This window comes from Taeniopygia guttata, chromosome 10 (assembly GCF_048771995.1).
Source record: "Taeniopygia guttata chromosome 10, bTaeGut7.mat, whole genome shotgun sequence".
In the NCBI taxonomy this organism is placed as follows: Eukaryota; Metazoa; Chordata; class Aves; order Passeriformes; family Estrildidae; genus Taeniopygia; species Taeniopygia guttata.
The window spans coordinates 517,970-538,862 of NC_133035.1; the positions used below are offsets into that span (position 1 = coordinate 517,970).

A 20,893-nucleotide genomic window follows, 5' to 3' on the forward strand; every position below is an offset into this window, starting at 1 on the left:
CAAATTAGGAGCAGACAGATGCAAATATCCCTATCAGCAGCGAGTATCAAGCCCAGGACATTGTGCTTTAGAAAGGCTGGGGCAGGATCTCACTGACTCAATAAGCATATTGCAGTTGCATAAGATGAGTTATTTATTTGGCATGTCAGAGGTCTTGAAAATACAAATGAATTAAGAACGAATTAAATGAACCTAAGCATACTTCTTAAGTAACTCTTTTCCAAATGGATCTCTAAAACCAAAATGAAAAATAAAATCTTTCCTCATATTGATTTCTTTCCTTTAACTTTCTCATATTATGTGTCTTCAGGCAGTATATCTGTGGCTTACACAATGGAAAGTATTAGCTTACCTTCAGAGATACTTTTCACATCCTTTCTGTAATTTCATTACCTCTGCTCTAAAGAACACAGATTAGGGTTCCATCATATTTAAAGGAAGAGCCATGGGGGAAGGGAGTAAACAGTAAAATAATATTGTTTTTTCCTAGATTGCTTTCCCATAAGCACTAATTGTTGAAAAGCGAGTCCTATTAAAAACTAGAAACTTGCACTTTAAAAGCTTTTTCTGTGGTCTCATGATAAAAATGAGAGGGGAGACAGAAACAAAGAATTGCTACAACCAAAAAACAACTCTGCTGTTTTGCAGATTGATGTTGTTGCTGCAGTGACGCGAAAGAACCCTAAATGTGCAATCCATCTTTGCAAGCAACACTTCTTTTACTCAGATAATTGTGTTTCTGTGCATTTTAAAATCTCACACAGCACCTGTTCCAACATACAAACCTATAACAGCTTACAATAAAACACAACCATTAGTTTTCTAACAAACTGTTTGAGGGTTTACTCCTGGCATTGCAGCTAAATCACCTGTTATATTCTGTCCTCTAGTTTCCATCCCAGACTCTAGGAAAGCATACTTTTGCCTTATCTGTTTTGTAGTTTGAGGAATTAATTTCAAGCATCCAATCCTATTCTCACAGGCTAACTGCATTTTGGGAATAAGAGGTTGCAAGTAAAGTTCAAAGATAGGTCAAGATAATTAAGTTGGAGATACTGGAGAGTCATTACAAAATGCTACTTAATTTTCATATCCACAGAAACACAATGTTGGCTTTCCCTTTTGTATTTGAACATTAGTCCCCACTGACTTTAGAGAATATATTTAAAACCACAAAGCAGTCTATTTTGCAGACTATCACAAGTCAGAATCCTTTTGGATTGTTAATCAGGACCTTTTCAGCAATGGTAAAAACTTTCTGAAATTTCAGAAGTTATTCCAAAAGAGAAAAAAAAGAACTGCTATCAGACAAACATTAATCTAAAAGTAGCTAAACTGTTCATTATCAAAGCTCCATAAGAAAGACTGGTGGTGCTTCAGAAAAGAAGCATAATAAGTGCAACAGCAAATTGTTCCTGAAGCAGAAAAAAGCAAGCTTCTTTGCAGGGTTTTTTTCTTAATTTTCTTCTTGCTCAAAATCAATAGCTTGGGTTTTATGTGTCTATGATTATATGAATGTCATCAAACTTCTCTGCAGTGCCTGCAGGATACTGTTTAAGAAATTCCTGCAGAAACCAAGTCTAAGACAGAGCTAAATTGGTAAGTTTATGTCTTAATAGAAAAGATCATTTTGTTCTGTCAGAAAGCAGAAGCATATGAAGTTCAATGACAACTCTTCACTGAAGTCACAACAATCAAAAAACCAAAGATGCAAGGTGTATACAGAATTGCGTAAATATTACAGAACCTACCAGCACCTCATGGGAAGATAAGGCATTGTGACAAGAACTGATTCCTAACTGTGACAGGGAAGTGTACAGACAAGACTGCAGGCCACCGGGGAGGTGCAGGCTTGGGGTTCGATGCAGAGAATACAGCCCTTGCTTTTGACACTTGCAGCACACACAGCTGAGATGCTCAGATAAAGAGACTTCAGAGAAGCAAGGAGAGTGGTTGGAGTAAAGTTTTGCTCCTCTGAAGGGATTAAAACATCCCATTATAACTAGGAACAACTGACAGAATGCAGCAAGGATGTTGATATGAGCTGGAGGCCAAAATTGGCCCAGAGCAGGGCTGGGGCTTGGGAAGATCGCCCTGCTCTGGCATTACCCACTGCCCTTCACACGGAAAGCCCAGGTGTCAACTGCCCAATGCACAGAAAGCTCTGAACCTGAAGACTCATTGAAATCACTTTAAAACCTCATCCTATTAACACTGTGGAAAGTATTTCCATTTTGAAGCAACTCACTTGCATTCACTTTTTAAACTTACTACAAATAGGGTGCTAACCATTTCATTGGTTCTGAAATGTGCAATGGAGTCGCTGTTCCCTGTGTGTCCTTGCTGGCTCCAGCGGATTCCTGTGCCTGCTGCCCATCCTGTTTCAGCAGTAGATTTATGAACTACCTACCTCCCCAGTGCAGCTTATGACAAGGCCTGCAAGGATCAATGAAGCTCCTGTGTGAGCCAAAACGCAGGAAGCAACAGACTGTAAAGTAAGTGAAACAAAAATGGTTCTCCTCCAGCAGCCCTTTGCTGCCCAGCTCTGGAGAGAAGGATTGCTCTGCACTGCAGTGCCCACAGAGAACCCACAATCTAGGAAAGAGACAATCTGGGATGTGGGTATGGACACCCACCACTGCTACCAACCACAGGGGTCTCTGGCACCAGGTTACATTTCCACCTGCAGCTCTGTGGCAATGACAGCAATAATGTGACTGAAAACAGTTTTAATTTGAAAAAATATCGCTTTTGCTTTCTCCCTGGTCCCACGCTGAGCAGTCCATATCAGTGCTACAGTTTTGCTATATTAATTACTGCAATTGCACAGGTGCTTCAATGCCCCAAAGTTAATTCATTAGACTGGTGCCTGTGTAACCAAGATTGTGAAAATTAGAGACTGCAATGAAACTGATGGAGTAAAGTAGCTCTGTTAACTTCAGTGTAATGGTAGACCTAATCAACTTAAAGTACCTTCCCCTTCTTTATTTATTTATTTCTTGTCCCAACTTTCAACTTTTCAGAATCAGGACTTAGTGAATAATTCATTACCAATTAAAAAGAATGACCATCAGCATTTTTTTTCCCTTGAAACAAAAAAACACCTGGCTCAAAGCTTTAATGCATGAGGTAAATATCTTTCTTTATATTAGCAGAATCTAATTTAGAAAAGTGCATTATTGATTCTATCAATTTGTCAGAACCTGCAGTGGTATTGAGCTCAACATTGCCAGTAACTAGAAATGTAATGTGTATATGAAAAAAGCCAGGTGCATTGAAATTAGCACTGATTTTATTAGAATTCAATAGACATTTAGGCCATTTATTTCTATTTTAAGAAGTAAATGTTGTCTTTGTCTTCACCTTGATGAAAATTTACCAAAGAAAGAAAACACCATAATGATTTGTTAGGCAGCCTGGTCAAGTTGCAAAGGTTAATTTTTTTTTTTTTTTTTAGTATATGACCTGAAATTAGTACGTAGGTCGCTTCAAAAATATACCCATGAGGAAAGACTTTCTCCCCCTCATCCCTGTCTGCACAGGTGCCCACAAGATGCTTCATGAGCAAGATGGACCCCAGTTTATAACAAAGACCCCAGGCATTTTAACATCTTTTAGTGTCAATGCTCAGAAAGAGTTGCAGAATATTATCTAGTCTCCTCTTACTGGGATTCTACTGGAAACAAGCTCAGTAGCTATTGAAGGCACTTTACTCTGTGATCTCCTAGAATTTCTGAAATAAAATGAGTGGTTTGCAACCAATATTTCTAAGGTTCTTCCACAGACTTATGAGACCTGAGAGAGAATTTGTATAAAATTCAACAGTGAGTTTGTCCTGTTACTTTCAAAAAGTCAAGTTCCTGGAGACATCTTCTAAAGCAGAGTCAGAAAGCCTCACAGACTTGTGATGCCAGTAGACAGATTATGATCCATACATGATTATGATTCATACATGGAAGCCTCTTAGGAAATCTATCATTACCATCTAAGTTTGTTAAGCTAGTATAATATGCTCCTGTATCTCAATCTAAATATGATCTTGTATAAAATTTTTGATTTGTATGTCAGCTTCAGTACCAGGCCTTCCATCTTGAAAATTCTCATACAATGAGCTGTTCCTTAAGTGTTCAATCCTCTATCACTGAAGCCAAAAAGGCTCTGCATGATCATTATTTCCCACTTCCTTTTCTAAGCTTAGCTTTGATTTGTCACAAAGCAACCCTCAGCTATCTAGCAGTTAAAGTCTGAGAAGTCAAAGCATAAATATATTTTGCTGAAAAAGCCCATGTTTACTGTGAAAAAGAATTCTAAATTATTTCTCAGCTTCTTCAGAAACCCAAGCTGTCCATAGGCATTTGCTAAGTCAGACTCTGAAGAATAACTGAAGGATAAAAATTTTCCCAAGATTTTCTATTGAATTAAATGCTTGTATGTGTTTAATGTTTCCATTTATATGAAATGCTGGCCGAATACTTTTTAACACACATACATTAACAAAACACGCTTCTTGTTCAATAAATTATATTATCCCAGAATCAAGCTTACAGCAAGTGTGGTTGTGGTATTAAAGGAATAAAGAGTTCTGTGAACTTCAACTTGAAATCTAATTCAAATGTTTTTCACTTCATGTTGATTTAGTGTCCTCTACAGCTGAATTTCTAAAGCACGGCTTCTGTTTGTAAAATATCAGATCTTTGAAAAAAATAAAATGTTAAGGAAGAATTTCTAGATCATTAAAATTAAGTGGAAAGGCATCAATTACAAGGTTTTTATAGCATTGATCTTAAAAATCTTAATAATGCTTCATGCAACTATCAGATTGAACACGTAATTGTTTCCACATTACAGTAATTTATAGACATCAATTGACTAGCATAAATAAAAAATAGACTGTGTGACAAAACACAACATGATTCAATGAACTGTTTAAAAATAAACACTAAATAAGTGCTAAATAAGTGCTAAATGCACATTTGTCCTGTTAAAACCATAAATCATTAAATTGTTGAATTGAGAATGAAAAACAAAGAGTGTCATTTTTTTTTTTTGCACCAATTGCCTTATACCTACTGCTTCTCTCATTTGCAGTTACATGGACTGTTTCTCCACTTCCTACCATGTAATGTCCCGATGAAAATGAAAACTCCTGATAATTAAGAAAAATAATATTTATTGTGCTCAGGTAGCTGAGAAAAAAGAGGAAAACCTTTACTTTTTATTAGCAATATTCTGCACACTGCTAGCAAATTTTCTATTAACAGACTGAGATAGGAACTTCAGATTTCTAACCAGCTCTTCACACAGAGATTCCTGTGGGTACATGACTTCTGTGGGGGATATACACAAAGAGCAAATATTGCTAAATTTATTTTTGTATCAATTTCCTTTAACATCAACCCTAACTATCTCTACAAGAAAGACATTCGCCTGAATATTTTCTAGTTTCTGGGGCTTGTTTTGCCCTTGAACAATAACAGGAACAGTAAGACCTCAGCATGCCACAGCACTTCTGGATATCAATTTTGAAAAAAGTCTGGCAGACGAGCTACAGAAGTTAAGATACAGTTTGCAAGCAGTCAAAAGTGATACCTTCAGCTCAGGCATGTTTATTATAAGCTGCATAGGTAGTTTAACATCTGGGTCCTTTGTATAGTCCATGGGCACAACATTTGGTGCCATTTCATGGTATCGGCCGTGCAACCTGTAAACAAGCAGAAACAAACAGCCAATAACCAATTTTAAATAACCAGTTCCATTCAGACAGTAATCAGGTACAAATTTGTCTTGCAGCTCTAATCATTGGTTTTAGTGCACTAGTCTGAGCCCACCAAATTCCTGTCTTTCTGAAAAAAAGAGAGCTTTGAGATGCAGCATCCAGCATAACTGCTACCAACAGCTATGTGTTTCTTGAGGTCTGTAACTGAGCAGAGTTTCACACTATGTGTATGTAACATTTAGGCACTGCCAGGTATGTGCACAGAAGGCCTGAACCAAGGCATGTACTACAAAATGCAATTCTTATCATATGTGGAAGTCTTACACCTCATTCATAAACTGCTGAGGACAGAAAGTGCCCCTTTTGTCACATCCTGTGTATCAACACAGTGTATTCTGATCTCTCAGTAGGGAATATGTACTACTGTATACATTATAAAGCTGTATCTTGTGACTTATTTTCCTTTTAACAAAAAATCCTGCCTGTTCACTAGGCATACTAACAACTACGGTGTTTTAACTGCAGAATATAAACAAAACAGTAATACAGGAAGAAATGCCTCAGCAACCCCTTCATTTCCCTAGCTTTACCTGCAGCAGCACTGCACCCAACTGACCTACTTCAGGTTCCTGTGTGTAAATAAACTCAAAAACTAGGATAAAATCATCTACAGGCAGCTGTTTTCTTATAAATATGATATGCCAGAAAGAACACATAAAATGAAACACAGAAACACATTTTTATGCATTGTAGTAAACTGATGTCTTCATCCTGCACAGCAATATTTTGTGCCATACCAGAAACTGGATATCCACTATCTCAGCACATTTCAGCTGCTTACCACAGCTCATCCTGACATTTCATAAATACTGTGTAATTCAATATGCAATAGCCGTTTCCCTCTCTAGCAATTGATTTCTCCATTGTAAACAGCAGCTAAGAAGATGCTTCTAAATACAACAGAAAAAGCAACTTTAAAAGAAAAACTTGAAGCAAAACTTTCAAGTTCAATGTCCATCTATGGGTTACCTACTTTTTAAAAAGCTAGAATACTGAAATGGTGTTCTAGTCTTCAAGAAAATTAAGCACTCTTATTGGCAAAACTTGATCATTGTGGATAACATTTAGAAGTTCAGGAGCTGACAATCCCTGCTTATTTTAACTGCCAAGATTTCCTTCTTTACTTTATCTAATGTTAGACTTGTCTCTTTATAACATGCAATATCAGTGCAAAGTAAACCTGTCACTTCTTGCTGACAGAATTCACTATCTTGCCCACAGAAATAGCAATCTATTTATACTGAAGTTCAGCCATATTTTTTGGCGGCTGAAAGATGGATACAGCTCCCAACTCTAGACTAGACTCTGACAGAATTGTCTGGAAGGCAGGTGCTGGACACAGAAACATGCAGGTAACTAACTGCAGATTTGAGGGCAGCTCTCATAGCCTGTTTTCCTCCCAACTAACTCTGCTGTTAATTCACCAAATCGGTCAAAGAGCTGTGGATGTAAGAGTTTTCTACCTAAGTGGATTTCACACTAAAGCATCCAAATAGGTCTGTAGGAAATGGTTCTAACTCCTGCAAACTAAATTACAGCAATAAAACACATCTTCCACATGCTCTTATCTGCAACAATCCAGTAATTCTATTTGTAATAGCCTTATCTCATGGCATGATTAGCATTTAAGACCGTGAAAAAAGCCATAAGATTTCCCTATACCAAACATATAGTATGTTGCACTTACTCCATTTTCCTTCAAAATAAAAAACAAAACCCCCCAGCCAATCTAACAACCACAAAAGACAGTAATATCTTTTCCTTCTGTAAGATCTTGATGCTGGAAGGTTCTTCGGGCACACTATGTACTGTTTTATAATAAACTGGATTGCCAGTATCAAATACTGGATTTTGTGACCTGCTTCAACCTCTTAACAGGATGCCAAGAAAAACACCTGTCACAAGGAACACAGTCTTTTTTGCTGGAGGTCCACCAAAACTCCTGTTTAGTTGAATAACTTATGTTTCATCGGGAGAGTACTTACTTTTTGGCAAGGAAACAATACATGTCTGATCAATTACTCTGTAACACGATGTAAAGCTCAGACATGGGGGTTATTTACACCCATACTCTTCATGCTTGTATGCGATACCTTGTAATGTTGTGCACTATGACAAATCAGTTCCCAAATGCTGCTGTCATTACTGATTGTTCTCTCACATCTCTCAATAACATTAATTCCTAACTACAAAGAGAGAAGAAACAAAGCTCTGGTAAAGGCTCTGATATTTCTCCTGTTTTGGAGAAGGAGAAGGCTCTTCAGGTGACCTGAACACATAAGAGCAGTTGTGACCTAGAGGAAAGGCTTTTTGTCTTTTTTACTCAGCATGCCCTTCACAAAAAACATGTCAGAAAACAACCTCAAGCCTCTTTATCTGTCCTTGACAGAGAAACATTTATGTCTTGTCAGGAAGGTAATGTAAAGTTTTGCAGTGCTGTCTGAACACACAGATTTGGAAAAGCTGCCATCATCATACAGAGACCATCATGTATATTCAGAAGCCCAAGACCATCCTCACTGTCTTTGCAGTAATAACTACTACAGATCCTGCAGCTGTACTTCCTTTAAAAAATTCTTCTGGATGCATGCAGACACATTTTCTTATTCCTGCTCTCTTTGTCAGCAGGACTCCTTATTAACTTTGCATGGAAGTAGGAAATGAAAAATTGGCAGTGTCTTCCCTGCCACAAATGAGAGAGGGAGGGAATGTGGTGATACATTTAATGCAAATTTCATTAACTGATGATTCTCTGTCACCAAGGTACTGGTACATATATGTTTATGCTTCATGTACAACATTAAAGGATTAAGGCTGTGATTCGGTATTTTAATCCAGTCTAAACCCAGACTGTTGATCTGCCCTTGCAGAAATTTGAAGCCCACCAGCTACTCACGTTCCTTGTATAAGCACTAACATTTAAGAATGGGCAGTGAGCTTCAGGGAACTGATGTGTTTGAAAATAAAGACATTATCACAGTTAGCTCCTTGAGGTTACTGAAGCAGTTGTGACAGCAGCAGAGGAAAATGGGGGTTTAATTTTTCTATTAAATTAATCAATAAAGGCAGAACAAGACTTATCCCCGTAGACAGCAGTAGTTTTAAAATCAACTCAGCTGTCCATCAACCAGCGAAAACCAAAAGTGCCGTGTTCAGAAAAAAACCCACAACACAGTTTTTTCCCCACAGCCTATTTTTGATTCATGATAACTTTCATTTTACTACTTTGGGTCTTATACATGGCAAAAAAAGTAGGTCAGAGTCTGTTCCGACTTCTCAAGGGTGAAGCATCCTAGAGTCAGCAAGAATAACACCATGGGAATTTGCTGGATACAGTTTGGGACATCTCCAAACTTACAACAGAGCCTCCTGCTCTACCTGAATAGATCTGAAAAAAAAGAGATTTCCAAGTTTACACCCTGCAGCAACCATTTAAATTCACTATTGAGCTTTGGGAGGGAGTTAGACTGTACCCAAGGTCACCAGTGGGTGTGTTTAACCAAAAAGCAGCTCTTCCTTGGCCTGGTGTACATTCATCTCCATCATTAAACATAGTGACAACACATTACAGCTGGCTGAGCTGCCTTTTTAACAGGAACTCTGCACTGAAGAAGTGCTAAAACCAAAAGATAAAAGCTTGAAATGACTCACTGATTAAAAATAAGTAGAGGCTTTAAAGTGGCCTTTAGAAATGAATAAACATCTTCCCAATCTAGGTCCCACAGCAACAGTCACTTGATTTATGCTGTAAGGAGAAAATATTTTTATTCAGCAATATATATTCTATTTATTCCTAAGTAAAAGCGATGGATTCAAAGACTTGTACATTACACTCAAGACCATCTCAAGGAGTAAATTCTAGATTGTTCTGCATGTTCAGAAAAAAAAACCCAGCAAATGGCTTAACTAGAGCAATGAAAGCAGGCAGTGAGTGCTGATGGACAGTCCCACCACGGGTTCACAGGAGCTATGGCATGATCTAACCACACAATGGTTGTACAGGATGGAACAACCTGTGCCTGCAGCAAGACCAGAAGTGCACAGCTCCTGTTCAGTTGTACTCTTGGTTATTCACCATAATCAGAGCTATAGGTTCCTGTCCAGGTGCCAGAGCTGAATGGAACAGCTGGAGAAAGAGAAGAATTCACCACTCCAGAGGTCAGCAGAATTGACAAGTCAACATAAAGCCCTGGAAAGAGCCAGGTCTCAGCAATCAGCCCTTCCAAGCACCCGAGATGGCTGAAAGTAAAAGAAGCAGCGGCATTCAAGATGGGATTGCACAGAATGTAGGACAGAATGCACTGATGGGAACTGATTTACAACCCTTGCTACAGAGGCTGTAGCGCTGTACTGATGCAAATCAGTGAACTGCACATGCTCTCTTGTCCTGCAGTCCTTTAATGGACAGCTGGGGAACAGGGCCAGACAGACTAAAACCTACAAGTCTGCCACACAGGGAGAAAAAGCTGCTATAGCTCAAAAGGAAGGAGGTTTTTTAATCTGGGGCTGAGAAACTAAGGAAGGAGGGGTCTTTGGAGCAACCGATAAAGTACTTGGAGGGTCTTAGATTTATACCATACTTGCACAAACTGTTTTTGCAACAATAAATGTTAAATGTTACACATGGTAACGGAGGCATAAATCTCTATGCTGCACCAATTCCTTAGTGAATTATTGCTTCCAAGGATTGCAAGAGGTTAGAACAGTCTGTTAGAGAAGGTGGTCTACCATGTGAAGCTGAAACCAAAATTACAGGAAACACGATACAAGGAAATTCAGTCAGAAACCGAAACTCACTGAATTGCCACAGTTTGACAAACAGATAAAGAACAAAAGTCAGTGAAAAACAAGCAGAAAGAGTTGAAAGTTGAAAGAATTCTGTTACTGATATGCCTTTTCCCTTTTATGCTTGCCAGTCAGTTATTTTCATTGTATCAATAAAATACAATAACTGGGCACTGAAATCAGATTTCTAAAAAGGCAGCATAGTAAGATGAGAAAAAAAGTGGATTGATGAATCTTCTGCTAGTTTTAGTTAGCATGTAAAGTATTTATTCATCTTTGCAATGCAAAATGAAGCAGCACAAATTAATTTAAGAGAATACTACAAAAATATCCTCCCAGATCATCTACAGTAAAATTAAAAAGAAGTTGTGAGAAATGTTTTTTGGTGGACAATTTATAATACATTTATTCTAAATCTAATAATAGTTAGGAAAATGCTGACTTCCAATACACGTACCCTACTGTTCCCAGTCCTACATGATGCATAGTGAGTATACAAACACTTCCTTGAAGTGCCACACAAACCCCTGCTCACAGGCATCTTTTCTGCTGGTGATTCCAAGAATCACAGAGTGACTGAGGTTACGAGGAACTCCTGAGATGAACTGGTGCAACTTCCTGCCCAGCGAGGGCACCTGGAGCAGGCTGCCACATCCAGATGGCTTTTGAGTATCTCCAAGGCTGGACATTACACAACCTGTCTGGGCAGCCTGTTCCAATGCTTGGTCACCCTCACAGTGCTTCCCTATGTTCAGCCAGAACCTCCTGTGTTTCTGTCTGTACACACTGCCCCTTTTCCTGGCACGGCCCTCTGTCTCCTTTGCAGCCTCCAGATCTCAGCTCTCTCAGCCTTTCCTCGTATGAGAGAGTCCCCAGTCCCCTCTCCATCTCAATGGCCCTTTGCCAGACACTGAAGCAGCTGTACTGGGGAGCTCAGAAAGGGACACAGTACAGCAGCACTCCAGACTCCACACAGATTAACACTGACAAGGATTCTCTCTTCTCACAAGCCTTAGCAAAACAGGTACAATCGGATTCAAATATAATACAGGAAAAGTCTATGGTACGGAAATACAGGGACTGCCTAAAACCCCTTTTTTTTTTTTTTCCTTTCATTCATAGAGGATACAGAAACATTTTTAACAAGAATAGTAACATAATTAACAAGAAGATAAACAGTAGCTTCAGGATATATGCTCTTTGTCTATGTAGTTTCTTGCCTAAAATTCAGAAAGGTTCCCAAGGATATAGAGCTCCCCTAATTTCATTCTTATGGCTGATACATATTCTTCCAAAGCTGACAATAGGGCATTTCCCCTTTCTGCATACAAAACTTCAAACTCTTTAAAAGACAAACAGGAGTTGTTTTCTAACTCGTCCCTCCATCTGTGTAGCAACTTGCTCCACAGCAAGCTGCCTCCCAAGCAGTTTGCTGCATTTGCTCCCTTATAAGGAAGTTTTCCAGACACTTGAAAATTCTCTGTCAGATTTCAGATTTAAAATCCAACATTCAGCTGGATTGGCTAGAACCTTTCATCCATCAAGACCAAGCCACAAAACAGGCGGAGAAGGGAAGGCAACAGAAGGACTATTTTTCTTCTACCAAAAGGTTCAAAGGCTTGGTGATGTCCTAAATGGTTTCCAGCTTGGTCATTTAGTGCCATATTCCCCTGACAGTTGTCTAACTAGGTTAAGTCACTCTCAAGCAATACAACTTGAATTGACAACTTTTGTGAGTTTTGGCTAGGACAGACATCCAAAAACACCTGCATTTGAGTGCTTGTTTGGGTGCCAAACTGTACCAGTCTACAGGGAGAAGCAGAAATAGATGGGCTAATGAACGGTTAAGCATTATTGCTAGAGTAAAAGCTTGTCTGCCAGAAAATCAGATTTGTAAAACTGAGTAAGAGAAATAATGCCTTATGAGAGACAACTTGACCATTTGTTCCCATTTACAATGACAAGAGAGGCACATTATACAAACAGATTCTTTGCTGTAACCAAAGTGATTTTCCAACTTTTCTTCACGTCATTTTTCTTTTTTTTCCTGTTTCTCTCTACAGGATGTTTACCAGGATAACAAATCTTTTTCAAATGGTGATGCCCAAAACTGGACAGTCTATTCCTACTGAGGTCACAGTACTGCTGACTGGAATTTTCTAAACACCGCTGAGGCTAATGCATTTTAGAAATGCATTTCTCTTTTTTTGCAAGAGCATTGTGGGGGTGGTGTTGTTAAAATGATGCTCACTTTGCTCAGATCACTAACCCCCCGCAGCCCAATTTTTTTATACACTCCATTCTGCACTTGCAAATGTTTTCTCAATTCTTAGGACTTGAGTGTGTGAATTTTCTTTTGCTCATTTTGACTCTAGTGGTTTCTCTAACATACTAAGTACTGTTGAAAAAGCTAATCTTGATCTTCATAGCATCTGCAACTCACTTCACCTCAATGTTTCTTACCAATTTTCTATGTTCAGGAGTATTTTGACCAAGAGTTCACTGCACATACACAAGTAGAAAAGGACTAACACAACCTGGAATATGTAGAAGTCTTTACCAAAATAAAGACATGTTGCAGCTGCCTCTTTTCTCTGACTTACAAAAGCAGATACTCACAGGAAGATTTGCTTTTAACAAATCTGCAGGGGCTGTCTCTGAGCATGTATTAAGTTCTAGGCACTTACAGACTGATTATCTACCAGTGTGTTCTGGCATCTCTCCATGCAGAAGAGTTGTGTCCTGAAGCTACACACATTGGTCTAAACTTCCATATTCTCCTTAAGAAAGCTGGGGCATATTTTCAAAGCCCTAACACCACAAAAGCAACCAGTAACAGCTCTAAAAATTTGTCAACTTTCCTATGAATATTTTAGATAATGTTTTGAGTCAGTGATAACATAAATATGTCTACAATAACCAACATTCTTTAATATGTTCTTGCCCCCATGACTGAATGCTCATAGCTGTGATCAGCACTTCCAAAAATTAACCATCTTTAACCAAGACTTAGGAGTGTATTTCAGTTTTCTGGTGATAAACAGCTATCAAACACCAGTAGTGAGCTATAGTTTCTACTTTTCACCAGGCACATTTGCCTCTGCTGCAGTCTTACTTTATATTTTTTTCCTAGATCCATTTTCACCATTTTGTGTTAAACTTTTCTTCACTTTAAATTAATAAGTTATACTATTTTCTAATAATTTGCACATTATCCACACTTAGATTACGAATCAAAATGTGTCTTCAACTCCTCTGACCACAGCCTGTATTTATGTTGACTTGAGCTGCTGCTGACACCAAAGCCTTGCACTCTAAAGTCGCTGTGTAAGTCAATCCAACATCTTACTGGTAGGGAAATGCTCTCCTCATTTTCAGTTGGATTTGCTCACTGTGGCTCTCATGCCAACTTTGGCACTCATCTGATCCTTCAGCGAGCAGATTCAGCTTATTAAACCAGCAGAAAATAGATTTACTGTTGTTTGGGATTTTGATGGACTACTTTCCCTGTAGGGACAGATAAAACCACTCAGCCTGTTTCACCTAATTGCAATCTCATGCTGGTTTACATCAGTTTATAGCAATCTAAATTGAAACTGCCATATTCATTCCTTCATCCCCACCTACACAACAGTCATTAACAACCATGGAAATGAATGGTGAGACAGACAGGGATTTCTTCTTTTTATTTTTTGTAAGGATGCTCCTTGTTGGATCATTTCACTGAAGTCAGCAGCTGCACAAGAAATTCAGTTCAGCCTAAAGAGGACTCAACCTGCATTTCCTCCATATCAGCTCTGTGAGCATCCTGCAGGGTAAGTGTCCAGCAGTACCAGGCTGCCCCTTCACTGAGACAGGGACATGCTAAATCAGTAATTGCTAATTAACCAGGGGGTCATAACCCATTTGATTCCTGCTCACTAAAACTTTACCTCAGACATGTAGAAACACCTCTGTATTTTACACTGACTGCAGGATGTGCCCTCACTGGTATAATTGAGCAGAAAAGCAGCAAATTCCTTTCATACAAGTCACTGGCTCAACCCTAAAATATTCTGTGATAGTAACTTTAAGCTAATCAGTACCTTATGACAATTATAAATTACAAGTGTATCTTAAATCCAATCTTACTCTATTCTATACTATTAATTCATGCAGAGTAACAGGCTTTATCTGGTTTCCTCACAAGTCTGATAAAAAGATTTAGCTCCTTCCACATGGATCACGAAGGAGAAATTTGAAACAATTTACTTACCGAAGGATTTCCTTCCGAGTGAAGAATGTGCAATCCTGTTAAAGAAGTAAAATATGTCATTGTACTACAGAAATATTGAAAACAACTTCAAAGAGTTATTTCTCAACCTTTTGGAATGAAACTCAGATCTGACAGAGAAACATTAAACATGCCATTTGGGTGCCATCAACGTTCGATTCAGAAAGCAATATACACTACAAAATAACATAAATATTTCAAGGACAGGCCTATCAGTAAAAAGAAAGGTATTGATAATGTGATAGTTCAGGAGTAAAAAACAGGTTGCTGAGATACTTCTCCAATGTGGAATGACCAGACCAGAAATAAAATTAAATCTAAAATAGAAGACATATGCCAAAAGTATTCAATAAAAGAATATAGAAAACTACAAACAACAATCTGTTGTTGATGACAAAAATTGTCTTACCTTAAGTATCCCCCTGCTGGAGAAAACTGGTTTAATAATAAAATTATTTATTAGTTATTAGTTATTAACCCTTAGTTAGTTAGTGGTTATTTATTAGCTATTAACCCTTTTTGCTAACAATCAGTTTGCACTGTGTCACTTTGCTGAAGGCTGCAAACTCCTCTATTTTAGGAGCATGGATAAATGGATAGCCCCTGCCCTGAACAGCAGCAAAGCATTCAGCTCTCCCTGTGTTATCACAGAACTAGAAATAACTAAAACACAAAAGTAGAGCTTGCTGAACTTGAGAGAAGAGCATACAAGCATTTACTTGCATTCTAAATGGCTCTGTGATGTGACTGAATTGACACTGGTTTAATTCACTTCACAAACACCTCCGTTATACTAGAATTCAAACACTTCACCAAAGAACCAGAATATGAGCAGCAGCAGAGTTTGCATTTCATGCATATCTACTTCAGTCACAAAAAAAAATAATTTCAGGTGCTGTGTGGAAACAATAATCAGTCCCATCCCAGTCAAAAACAACCCCCTAATCTCTACTCTTACCTAGTATGTATTTAATAGAAATTCTGCCCTGCATCCAAGACTAGGAACACTAGTGGTAATGAAATATTTGATAATCAGTTGAGAACATCATTCTTCAATTCAGAGAATATGCAACTTGATCTTATAGCCAGCTCCTGAGGGTGTATATATAAGGGACAACCACCAACACAGAGAATTCTTCCTGATTACCCACCTCTCTCACAGGCCCATGTGATGTGACAGAGCATTTGCCTAACCATTCAGGTCTTTGTAGTTTTCCCCCTTTAATGGAAAGATATTTAGAATATATCATCTTTGAAAATCAGCTTGTGACAAGATAACAGTATCAGACTTGGTAAGTCATACTTAAAGGTTACATGCAAGTACTTTGTCTCTACAAGTCCTGCTCTTCAGTCAACCAGTGAAAAAGTATTTTTTCTCAAGCTGAAACTCATTAGGGCTAAATGCCTGCTTCTTCCAAGGAGGGGAGAAGCAAGCCTGTCTCAGGTGCCCAGGAATGTGATCAGTCCCGCAGGTATCAATTATTGAGCTGCCTTGCTCTCCTCCATAAAAAGTGCCTGGAGCAGCAGCTCTTCCTTCAGTGGATTCTGCAGTCACAAGGCCCAGGAGGAAACGCCTTGGGAGCTGCTGACACTGATGTCACATTGTCTGCAACTGCACAAAGTGACATTGGAGCCAGCTGATGAAGTCTTCCTTAATTCCACACAATCAGCATAGTCAAACTGTCACTTAAGGATGCTTCATTTACTAAGAAAGGGCAGGTGTAATCTCACAAATAATTGTAATGCTCTCAGCAGAAATCATCTGTAATTACACAGGTTGGGGAAAACAGTAGCCACTTAACTAGAAAGCTATCAGGGAAGTGATATACAAATGGAGACAAAGATTAAAAAGAAAAGTTACCCTGTACCTTGCTAAAATCCTGCAAAAATGCTATTGGAATACAAATTAGGTCAGATAATAAACCATTTTTGTTGACAGTCAACACATTTTTTTATATTTTATTCTGAGTTGCATCATGACGTTGATAACAAACAATGCTGCCTGCCTGTTTTTTGATCAACAAGTTTTTTACTAATGCAACCTAAACCCCACTAATACTGAAAACCTCTATAGCAGAAGGAGTTGCAACTATCTACTTGACCACTGTTACTGACAGCTCTATTTCAATTACACCTGCCAATTGCATAGAATTGTCAGGGATGAAGGATGCAAAAAAAAAAAAAAAAAAAAAAGAATGGTCTCACACTTAAGAGAGATCTTAAAGTTACTCAGGGTTAAAGCACCACAAACTCACTGTGACCTGGCCTATACTCTTGATCCAGCCAGATGATATCACCTATGAAACAATTTACCATAAAAAAGCCTGTCTGGTGTCAAATGGCAAAACCACAGCTCCACATGACCTCTGATGGGAAGTCCAGCCATCTCTCTTGCTTCTTCCACCTTTTTATTTCTGCCTGTTCCTTTATGCAGACTTCACCTTGATGAGCAGAATAATTGCATCAGAGAACTCTAAAGGAAGGAACTAATGTGTTTGTAAATGAACCTAGCAATAATGAACACATTTTCAGCTTGGATCATTTCCTTTAAGTGACTTAGAATATAGTGTTGGCAGTACTGGTACAAGAGATGAAGGTGAAACAAGTATCTATTGATGGCAGGAAAGGAGTGCAGGACTGAGTAAATTTTACTTTTTTTTTTTTTTTTTTTTTTTTTTTTGTGAAATCACAGCCCTCAGTTGGATTAAAATCATGATGGAAAAAAGTCTAACATAATTACATTTTATAGTAGCTGGAACTTCAGCAATTTAATTCCAATTTAATTAAAGAATTTTGGCCAAAGAAACATGGAGGTGAATCATCCAATTTTCTTCTGGCTACTTCATTCATATAGAAAAATACATAATGAAGGACAAGAAATAGTAAATTAACATGTTAAATTCACTCTCTCATAAGGAAAGGTGAAGTGGGCTCTGGAAAGCATTTATCATTTATGCACATGATAACATTGATTTTCCTGCAAGCCAGAGATATCATGGAACACATTTGCTATTTTTGTGGACTGTATCTGAGTTTACTAAGAGCACAAAAAGAAACCAGTCTGTTCTGTCTGGACACTAAAATGTCTGGGAGTCCTGCTAGAAAAGCAGAAACTGAATACAAAACAAATAAACATTAATGGAGTTTTCATAATTCTTATCAGTTCAACATTACTGGCAAGAATTGATCCTGGGAATTATTGCCTTTATTTCTAGTGCTATACAATGGCCTGAAAGTCTTCTGCTAACAGCAGGCCCTCGGGAGCTTTAGCTTCTTGAGAACAGAGGCTTTGCCTTGACAGGTCACCCATTCCAGCCCCTGAAAACAAACATGCACCTTTTCCAAGATCAACTCTCAGTCTGTCCTGGTGCCCTTAATAATCAAGTAAATCAGTAGTCCAGCATAGGACCGCTGATTGTTGTTTGCAGCAGGTAAGATACCACTAAAACAAATCTGCAATTTTCCACTTAACACCTTGGAACAAAGTGAATAAAACCAAACAAACAGAAAATAAATTTCCTATTGATTTCCATGAGATCATGACCTTGTATAATGGAACTTGATTCTCAAATTTAGCATTTAGATGGCTTAACTGCTTCTTAAAATACTTTGCAGAGAGAAGAGACAGACAGCTGGTGCATTTAGGTTCCACTTGGCTCATGGCTGATAATTGGACTTTTTTCAAGTCACTCAGCATTACTTGTAAAGCGCAGTTAACGGTCTCTGCTCTTAAAACACAATTTTTATAGCAGAGCAGCATGCACATGCTGTTAATTGCATTCTTTTATTTCCTTTGTCAAATTAATGTAGATTTGGTACAGGACTGAAATATGGTGGATAACCACCTTGTGCAGTCATCTGCAGGACTTGACTGCAAACTCCTTGGTTGGTTCTGCTTTGTATTGAGTTCTACCGTGATTTGAACAAAGCAAGAAAGGAGAGAGATGCTCTGACAATGATGCTACTTAACTGTCTGTAGAGTGTCCATGCAGCACACCAGGAGGTGTGGCTCCAGTCAGCCCCCGTGCTGGCTGTTCTAGGGATGGATTGCCAGTTCCTGAGAGCAGCATACAGTGAATGGCAGCAGACTCCAGCAAATGGGAGGTTACCCATTACCACTCCCAGAAGCAAGTCCTGTGCATAAAGCACAGCTCTAAAACAAAGCTAATTTCATGGCCGTAAGCAAAACATTCCTCTACAAAACAAAAGCTGGAGAAATGAACAACAGAATGAAAGAATAGAAATACTCAAAAATGCTGTGAAACAGTATTTCTGAAAGCCATTAAAGACAATACATATATATTATGCATTATATTATTATATATTATGTATTATATAGATATTCTGCCTTGTATATGTATAGTTTCATAAGGTCAGGTTTACTTTCATTCTGCAACAACTTCATTGGAAACATTTATAAATACAAAAATAATATAAATCAGTCTGTCACTATCAAGCAAGAAACCACACTGAATCTCCAGAAGGCTGGCTTGCATAGTACAGCGCATCTTTACTTCGGGTCCTCTTTCATACGTTGTTCCAATACAGACAGACCTGGTTGGTCAATTAATAAATACATTTCACCGGACTGGCTAATTAACAAGACCCCTTTCTTATAAAAAATATTTGAGAAAAACAAGAAAACAGTAAGAAAACACCACCTGCAGATTGTTATGATAATAAGCTATCATTGTTTATCTTCAACTCCCTAAAGTATCCCAGGCCAATTCTGAGAAAATTTGTCTTACAAAATCACTCCAAAAAAAAAAACCAAAAAAACCAAACAAACAAAAAAAAAACCCACAACAAAAAAAAACAGCCTCAAAGATAATGTGGATACTGTAAACAATATAGCTATCTGAGAGAGCAGCTCTTAAAAAATGCTAACTATTGGATATTGCAGCACCTTAAAAGGTAATATTTAAAGCAAATAAGCAAATTACTTTAGAGGTTTCATTTTTAAAATCACAAATGACATTTTGTACTGTGCAAAAGTACAAAAATATGTGTAAGAGCATTTAATCAAAACACCATATCATCCTGTGAAGCAACCAAGAATCTGGTACTAGACAGAAGCAAATTAACTCTAATATAAGATCTATTGTTAACTCTTGTTCTAGTAATGTTTTACAAATGCAATACTTTTGTTCTGCATTCCACTCGACTAAGACTGGCATGGAGTTGTGCAAGACTGAGTCTGCAAGATATTTATGTATTTTCATCATTGTTAGTGTATAAAGAGTTAACACAGTCAATGAGTTAAAAATGCTGTTTGCATCAGAACACCAATGAAAATTTTACCACACAGCTGATCCTTACTTGTCATCATATATACTTCACAATTACACCCAAACCAACCAAAACACCCACTGAGTTTCAAAGGAAAAAATCTGCCTCTGTAAGAACTGGTTTACGTATTCATATGGCAACAGGGGAGTACAAACAGGTCAGACATTAGCAAGGACTGAAAAAAAGCAAACTGCCAACAAAAGTAATTTTGTTCAATCTACAGATGCACCAAATGGTAACGTGAAACAGGAACCTGACCAAAGGATATTTTGACAAAAAACTTGCTCCATTATTATGCTACTTTTACTTGCACAATAATAGCAATACTGTATCAAATAGAAAATACTTTTTACAGAAGATCCTGAGGAACCTATGAATGCACTTCTTGTATTCTTGCAAAGGGTTAATTTTCCAAGACCCTGGATGAAATCTGCATGGCTTTTTAAAAGACAGCTTGATGAACCTGTTTTACTTTACAAATGGTGTTTCTTGATGGATCATAACATAACTTGTTTAATTCTGGTTTTGCACAATTCTCATGAAATATAATTGAATTGCACTTTGACATCAATTTTGGTAAAAGGAAAAAAGTGAGCCCTGTAATAGAGAAATTCTTATGTAAAAGAAGAAAGTCATTACTTCATTGTACTTTATTGTATTGCAATATTGCCTATAAAACTGCCAGGGTAAACATCACTTTGTTTTGAGATTGCATTAAATAATGCAGAGTAAATAATATTAATGAACAAATACAATAACTTGCAATAAAA

General features: G+C 37.9%; 1 protein-coding gene across 14 annotated transcripts in view; it reads right to left on the reverse strand.

Annotated features, from left to right (window-relative positions):
• Positions 1–20,893, reverse strand: part of CIB2 (calcium and integrin binding family member 2) — a 54,933-nt gene that overhangs the window by 24,507 nt on the left and 9,533 nt on the right. For 8 of the 14 annotated variants that reach the window (XM_072933942.1, XM_030281914.4, XM_041718478.2 and 5 more), the window contains 2 exons: positions 14,817–14,851; positions 5,590–5,701 (listed from right to left, as the gene is read on the reverse strand). In XM_072933942.1, coding sequence (XP_072790043.1) covers positions 5,590–5,679 — 90 coding nt within the window. In that variant the 5' untranslated portion in view covers positions 5,680–5,701; positions 14,817–14,851. Of the gene's footprint in view, positions 1–5,589; positions 5,702–14,816; positions 14,852–15,985; positions 19,044–20,893 lie in introns of those variants that run through there. The other 6 variants (XR_012057564.1, XR_012057563.1, XR_012057562.1 and 3 more) reach the window with 3 other exon arrangements.